Source organism: Physcomitrium patens, chromosome 2, assembly GCF_059467195.1.
Source record: "Physcomitrium patens ecotype Gransden chromosome 2, ASM5946719v1, whole genome shotgun sequence".
Taxonomy (NCBI): Eukaryota; Viridiplantae; Streptophyta; class Bryopsida; order Funariales; family Funariaceae; genus Physcomitrium; species Physcomitrium patens.
Window position 1 is genome coordinate 12,275,944 of NC_143411.1, and position 7,474 is coordinate 12,283,417.

Sequence of the window (7,474 nt, forward strand, 5' to 3'; positions counted from 1 at the left end):
CAATTGAATCTTTTTCCAATTACAATATGCTTTACGGTGTAATCCCATCGACAATTTTTGTTGCTGTGGTGACTCTATTTTGAAAAGCGACGCTAAATATCATGAATAGCGTAGTTGGCATGTAAGTGATGCCCAGCTGGCACTGTAGCGCCACGTCACACAAGCATCCTGCGAACCCTGTGGGAGAGACGATGACCACGATGACGGCGACGCTGCTTTTTGGCTTCCGCGTCGTTGCCGATCATTGGAGGGCGATGCAGCTCAAGCACCCCTCACGATGAGTTTCTTTATCGACGCTCCCTGCTGGGGCTCCAGAGTGATTACCGCCGCCAGCGTCGTCGCGGTCGTCATTGTTTCCTTGCTTTTGTCAGGGCAGGCCTTCGTCATTGCACCTGGTCTAGACCGCTCCACCGTTGTTTTATTGTCGCACCAGGCAGGTTTGAAGTGGCTGTGAATTCTCCGTGGTAGTATACCTGGTGCAGAAGTGCCGGATGAGTCCTTATGAGTGAATCATGTGAACTGATGGAAGTTTATGAGATTGAGAGATGCAAGGTGTGGTGATGTTCATCCGTTTTGAACTGCTCATGTGCCAAACTGCAGGAAGCTGTGGTTATGGCTCGATTGACGCTTATGAGTTAGGTTTGAGATCATCTGTGTTTGTACAGGTGTGATCATTGTTAGTTAAGAAGGTCAGGTAGGAGTACTAGCTGAGTTCATTTGAGATTGACTCTCTTTTTCGAATGTAAGGTAGGACGATGAATGTGTATGGCTTTCAGGCAGTAGTTGCTGCATTGAGTATTAGAGTCCTTTTTTCCAGATCTAATGTGAACTCGACTACTAAAGAATGCAGTAGAGTTTCTTAGTCCTTGGTTTGTGACGCTCGAATCCTGCTCGGATTTCTCTGAGTGTGGCTTGCATAACCATTTTATTCTCCCGATTTTGCAAGATCCGTTTGCATGAAGGCTGTGATTACTGAAAGATGAACCGATGTCACAGCCGCTGCATGAAGTTTCTTGTTCTGCAAGGTGCGCTGTGATAGGAAATTTGTTCAAAGGACTTCGATCCTTTTGAGATAATGATCCAGGCCATGGAAGCGAATTTCAGTTACGCCAGCAATGGTGTTACTGATGCTTGCAGATAGAATTGGTTTCGAGCATTCAAAACATTCTTTCCAACTCGAGTCATGTTGGTGGAAAATGAATCCGACGGATGTTCTGAAGAGAACTCTAACAAAAAGTGAAGGTTCTCGGAACAAGGTGTGCTACTTGCACATATATCCTCAAAGATGCTTCTGAAAGCAAAAATGCTTCTTGCTAGGGCCGTGCTCTTTCTATTCCTCGTTGCTGTGCGAGTCACCCGGTGCAAAGCAATGACATCGGAAGGCCAAGCGTTGCTGGAATTCAAAAGAGGGTTAACTAATACGGAAGTCGTGTTGGCAACACTTGGGGATTGGAATGATCTGGACACGACGCCATGTCTTTGGACTGGAATTACTTGTAATCCGCAAGGCTTTGTTCGCACCATCAACTTAACGTCCTTGGGTCTTGAAGGCGAGATATCTCCAAGTTTGGGAAGTTTGAAATCGCTGGAGGAGCTGGTATTATCGTTTAATAGTTTCCAGGGGAGAATTCCTCCGGAGCTCGGTAACTGCACTAGCCTTGTGTTAATGTACCTCAATCAGAACCGTCTTTCTGGAACCATCCCAGCTGAACTCGGAAATCTCACGAAGCTCGGTGATGTTATGTTCGCCTTCAACGAACTGGAAGGCGACATTCCTATTTCATTTGCGGCCTGCCCAAGCCTGTTCTCATTCGACGTTGGAAGTAATCATCTTTCCGGTCGCATTCCATCCGTGCTTTTTGAGAATCCCAACCTTGTAGGCCTGTACGTCAATGACAACAATTTCACCGGAGACATCACCACAGGTGCACATCTGATTGCCTTCTCTCCTTTTCATTTTCAGAAATGAACTCGCCAAGAATTCACAAAATTGTGGTTGCTGTAGGTCCAAGAGAACTCTCTTACTTTCTCAAGTCCAGTCAACAAAATCTTGAAGTGTAGCATCTGAAGTCTCCCGCTAGGCTTGAGCGAGAGCAGTACTTACCTGTTGCGATTAAGTGCACACAATATAGGAGGAATTGTGGTGGGGAGATGGTAGATTGATCAAGTGAGCATCCTCAGCTGGCCGCTCTTCGTCGACAATTTATGAGGTGTGCAAAATGTACTTGCGCTCATAATTTTCTCCAAGGTCAGGACAGTCATGCGAGACTGGTTGGAAATTCATCTTTTAGATATATGGCGCTTAAGCATCAAGAGCATATCCTCGGTACTAGATGCATTTAGATAAAGAGTTTGTCATCCCCATCCACGCTTGATGATTGGTCTCATAGAATTCTGGTTCAGATCTTACAAGCGGCTCTTGAACATGTAACGGATCGCAAGAAGAGCATCGCAGCCGTCGCTTATGTAGAGTAACCTTCGTGAAAGGTCTTTCCGATTAGTCAAGTACCTTGCTGGTACATCTTGTAGAGAGTCGATAGACTTATCAAGCTTCACGTTGAGTTCAATCGGCGCCAAGCGTACAATGAGCATAAGCTAGAAACGACTAAATGATTATTTCCCTGAATTTGTAGCATAAATTGGTGAGACAAGTCCCGGAGCAACCCCTAATCTTGATAGGATTCGGTTGTTCCAAAGCATTCAGCCCGAAAGCTGGTACAACTGCTGGGATCTATCTCCGGAAAATTGCAGGCGGAAAGTACTGCTTTGAGTCAGTTGACCAACTCACAATTTTCTTCAATAAAACAGCAGCAAGTACCAACATCAAATATGGAGATCTAAGTTGAAATTGATTTGGTCACTTTCTTGAGCAGACTGAAGCTGACACATGTAACTAGAAGGAAGTCAATCACCATGACCAGTAGACGTTTATTTATGTCTTTCGTCCTGTGTGGTGCAGCATTGGACGCGCTATCGAAGCTGCCTGCTATTACCGATATATGGATGCAATTCAACTACTTCAGTGGCACGTTGCCCCCATCCATAGGTAACGCCACCTCGCTCAGAAGAATTCTCCTCAACAAACAGGGTAACGGGAACTCCAGTTTCGGAGGAGTGATTCCGAAGGAGGTTGGGAACCTTAGGAACCTTCAGGTATTTGACATCCGAGATAATAATTTCACTGGCGGCATTCCACCCGAGCTCGGACATTTAAGTAGCTTACAAGTCATGTATCTTTCTACAAACAAGCTAACAGGAAACATTCCCTCCGAATTTGGTCAGCTTAGAAACATGACGCTACTGCATTTGTATCAAAATGAGCTTACAGGACCGATTCCAGCAGAACTTGGAGATTGCGAGTTACTAGAGGAAGTTATTTTGTACGTGAACCGTTTAAATGGCTCAATTCCTTCCTCGCTTGGAAAGTTATCTAAGCTTAAGATATTTGAAGTCTACAACAACTCGATGTCTGGAAGCATTCCCTCGCAAATCTTCAACTGCACATCTCTACAGAGCTTTTATTTGGCACAAAATTCGTTCTCCGGCAGCATCCCACCACTTATTGGGCGCCTGACTGGGTTGCTTAGCTTGAGGATTAGCGAGAACAGATTCTCAGGGAGCATACCCGAGGAGATCACCGAACTAAGAAGCTTGGCTGAGATGGTTCTCAATTCCAACAGGTTCACAGGGACAATACCAGCAGGGTTGTCGAACATGACAGCGTTACAGGAGATTTTCCTCTTCGACAACCTCATGTCGGGACCTCTGCCACCAGGAATTGGCATGTTTATGGATAATCTCAGTGTCCTGGACATCCGCAACAATACATTCAACGGTACGCTGCCAGAAGGTCTTTGTAATTCAGGAAAACTAGAGTTCCTTGATATTCAGGACAATATGTTTGAAGGAGCCATTCCATCGTCTCTTGCAGCATGTCGCAGCCTGAGGCGCTTCCGAGCAGGGTACAACCGATTTACAAGCCTACCTGCTGGGTTTGGAAACAATACCGTGCTGGATAGGGTAGAGCTCACATGCAACCAGCTTGAGGGACCGCTGCCGCTTGGGCTGGGGGTCAATAGCAACCTCGGTTACCTGGCCCTTGGCAACAACAAGCTGTCGGGTAACCTTTCTCGCTTGATGTTCTCCAACCTGCCTAACCTCGAGAGTCTTAATTTGTCTTCTAACAATTTAACAGGTGAAATTCCAACAACGGTTTCGAGCTGCACGAAACTTTTTTCGTTAGACTTAAGCTTCAACCGTATAAGCGGAAGCATCCCGGCTTCACTAGGAAACCTTACGAAATTGTTTGAGCTTAGGTTGAAAGGCAACAAGATCAGTGGAATGAATCCTCGTATTTTCCCGGAATTTGTCAAACTGACCAGGCTTAGCCTCGCCCAAAATTCCTTCAACGGATCTATACCACTTGAAATCGGGACCGTATCGACGCTCGCCTATCTCAATTTGAGCTACGGGGGTTTCTCGGGACGAATTCCGGAAAGCATAGGGAAGCTGAACCAGCTTGAGTCACTTGACCTCTCCAATAATAATCTAACAGGCAGTATTCCTTCAGCGCTTGGGGATAGTCGCTCTCTTCTTACCGTGAACATTTCGTACAACAAATTGACAGGTTCGTTGCCTCCTTCATGGGTGAAGTTTCTACGTGAGACACCAAGCGCTTTTGTGGGAAATCCAGGTTTGTGCCTTCAATATTCCAAAGAAAATAAATGTGTGAGTTCCACCCCACTTAAAACGCGTAATAAACATGACGACCTCCAAGTGGGGCCATTGACTGCAATAATCATAGGGAGTGCTCTCTTTCTATTCGTGGTCGGACTAGTAGGGTGGCGGTATCTTCCAGGACGACGGCATGTGCCACTAGTGTGGGAGGGAACCGTGGAATTCACAAGCGCACCGGGGTGTACAATCTCTTTCGAGGAAATCATGAAGGCAACGCAAAACTTGAGCGATCACTGTATTATCGGTAAGGGCGGGCATGGGACAGTATACAAAGCGATATTAGCATCTGGCAGCTCTATTGTGGTGAAGAAGATAGTCTCTCTTGAACGGAACAAACACATTCACAAGAGCTTCTTGACGGAGATCGAAACGATTGGAAATGCCAAGCACCGCAACCTCGTGAAGCTGCTAGGATTCTGTAAGTGGGGCGAGGTGGGGCTCCTCCTGTATGACTTCGTTCCAAATGGCGACCTCCATGATGTGTTGCACAATAAAGAAAGAGGAATAATGTTGGACTGGACGACGAGGTTGCGAATTGCAGAAGGTGTAGCGCATGGTTTGTCGTATCTTCACCACGATTATGTGCCTCCTATTGTACATCGCGACATCAAAGCCAGCAATGTTTTGCTCGACGAGGATTTGGAGCCGCATATTTCAGACTTCGGAGTTGCAAAAGTGATGGCTATGAAGCCTAAAGACAAAAACACAATGTTATCCACCGCATTTGTAACGGGAACGTACGGCTACATTGCTCCTGGTAACATTCTTGTTCACTTTTTTCGCAAAATTAAATTTTTTAGTCTAAACTATTATTATTCTGCAGACAGCAGAATTAGCTTCCAATTCTAGGAAAGCTGAAACGACGAATCATCGATAAGATCTTTAATTGTAATTATTTTGATTGGTTTTCTTATACTTTAAGTGTGTTGCAGAATATGGATTTGGCACAATAGTGACACCAAAAGTGGATGTCTACTCTTACGGAGTGCTGCTGTTAGAGCTTTTAACTGGGAAGCAACCAGTTGATCCAAGTTTCGGAGATCACATGCACATAGTTGTGTGGGCTCGGGCTAAATTTCATCAGAGTGGGTCACTGCCACAGAAAAATGTTGGGATTAATGTTGGAGAAGCAATTTTTGATCCAAAGCTTCTCCGCACTACCAACAAGGACCAGAAAGAACAAATGCTTCGTGTGCTCCGGATTGCAATGCGTTGCTCCAGAGATACACCAACAGAACGACCTACAATGAGGGAAATCGTGGAAATGCTGAGATCAAGTCGAATACAGACCGCAGTCACTTCACCTTACTGTTACAGTCACTTGTAGCAGATGAACTGTGTCTTCAGTGTCTGGGGGACCAAGTCGGAGCCTTGTCAGGGCCCATCTTTCGCAACAGCGATGTTGCACTTCCCTTCACAAGCAACTTCTTCCCGAAAGTGTGGAACGCTAGCCCAATTTGATTCTATGCACGGACAACCTCAAGGGGAGTAGAAGAGACGGGCACTCGGTAACAGCCAATGAAATAGGACCACAACTATGGGAGTATTTACTGGCGACTATGAGCTTATTGACTTCATGAGATTGTCCAGATGCAACTGCATAGTTGGTGACACCTTGAGGAAGAGATGCGATGACTACAGCGCCACCTAAGTGCCTTGTTGGAAGTTAACTATGTTAATTTAAGACTTGTCACTTCAGAGGTGCAGTGGTTCCGAGGGAAATGACCTACAAACTGTGGAGCGAAGCGCATCCAAACAACAAGCTCTGGTGGTGCATTACTACATAAAGGAAACCCTTGGCTACCGACCTTCGAATTAAACTGCAGCTCTGTCGAATTGAAACTCAAGTACGTTAATGAAATTGAAGTCACTACTTAACTTTCGCTTAGTCACTAGAATTATTACAAGGTGCATTTAACGTGCACCAATGCAGATAGAGATAGTTGACAAACAACGTGTATTGAGTAGATGACTCAGTGATCTCCTTGCAAAATGAATGGAAGGCCACTTTCACATTCCAAGTGCTGAAAATAAGAGTGTTCAAATATACACATTCACAAAGAGGCACGACTACTTGTAAATGTTTATTTTTGATGGACCGAGAAAAGTGAAAATGTCATGGAAGGATCCAAAAGCCACCATATGTGATACACACACCATACTTGTGACTTGAAGTCATAGTCACTTTTTTTGCAATTGTATTACATAGGCAATAATTTTTCATAAATTATAAATCTCTATGCAATTTTAAAATTTATAAAATTATACACATATAAGACAAGAAACTAAAATAGTTAATATGCAATACAATTCACTTGTATACTACTTTACTTTTATTTCTTTGAAAAATATTTAAAATAATTTTTATTGGTGAATTGTAATATATACACTATTTAATTTGCAATAAATTGTAATGTATACATATTCATGTATATTATTTATTTTAAAATAAAATTTTATTTAATCACCTATGTGCATATAAAAAAACTAAAAAAATAAAAATGAAAATATTTTTATCTTTTATTCATTAAAATAGATAATTCTATAGAACTTTTTAAAAGATTAATATCAAACAAACATCTAATTTTTGTTTAATCATGATAAAATAAAAATATTTTGAGTTTTTTATGAAGGTAATGAAGTTTTATTCATCCAAATAAGTACTTGCTTGCATTAGATAACTTATATTAAATCATACAAATTTTAATTTCTAAGGCTTGGAATGCTAAGTGACAAT

General features: G+C 43.2%; 1 protein-coding gene across 4 annotated transcripts; it reads left to right on the forward strand.

Moving 5' to 3' along the window:
* The first annotated feature begins 236 nt into the window (after positions 1–236).
* Positions 237–6,798, forward strand: LOC112274195 (uncharacterized). Of its 4 annotated transcripts, XM_024503476.3 has the most exons (4): positions 1,888–1,925; positions 2,133–2,210; positions 2,960–5,494; positions 5,670–6,798. In XM_024503476.3, the coding sequence occupies exons 3-4, from the start codon at positions 3,004–3,006 to the stop codon at positions 6,062–6,064; spliced, it is 2,886 nt and encodes a 961-aa protein (XP_024359244.1). In that variant the 5' UTR covers positions 1,888–1,925; positions 2,133–2,210; positions 2,960–3,003; the 3' UTR covers positions 6,065–6,798. The 4 variants fall into 4 exon arrangements, with proteins under 4 accessions (XP_024359221.1, XP_024359244.1, XP_024359228.1 ...); XM_024503453.3 differs by lacking the exon at positions 2,133–2,210 and having other exon boundaries at positions 237–1,925; XM_024503460.3 differs by lacking the exon at positions 1,888–1,925 and having other exon boundaries at positions 1,965–2,248.
* Positions 6,799–7,474: the final 676 nt, after the last annotated feature.

Excerpts from the sequence above, each read along its gene's own strand:
- LOC112274195 (XM_024503453.3), top strand. The coding sequence starts at position 1,286 with ATGCTTCTGAAAGCAAAAATGCTTCTTGCTAGGGCCGTGCTCTTTCTA. Across the intron at positions 1,926-2,959 it reads CACCGGAGACATCACCACAG|CATTGGACGCGCTATCGAAG; the intron begins GTGCACATCTGA and ends TGTGTGGTGCAG. Across the intron at positions 5,495-5,669 it reads GTACGGCTACATTGCTCCTG|AATATGGATTTGGCACAATA; the intron begins GTAACATTCTTG and ends AGTGTGTTGCAG.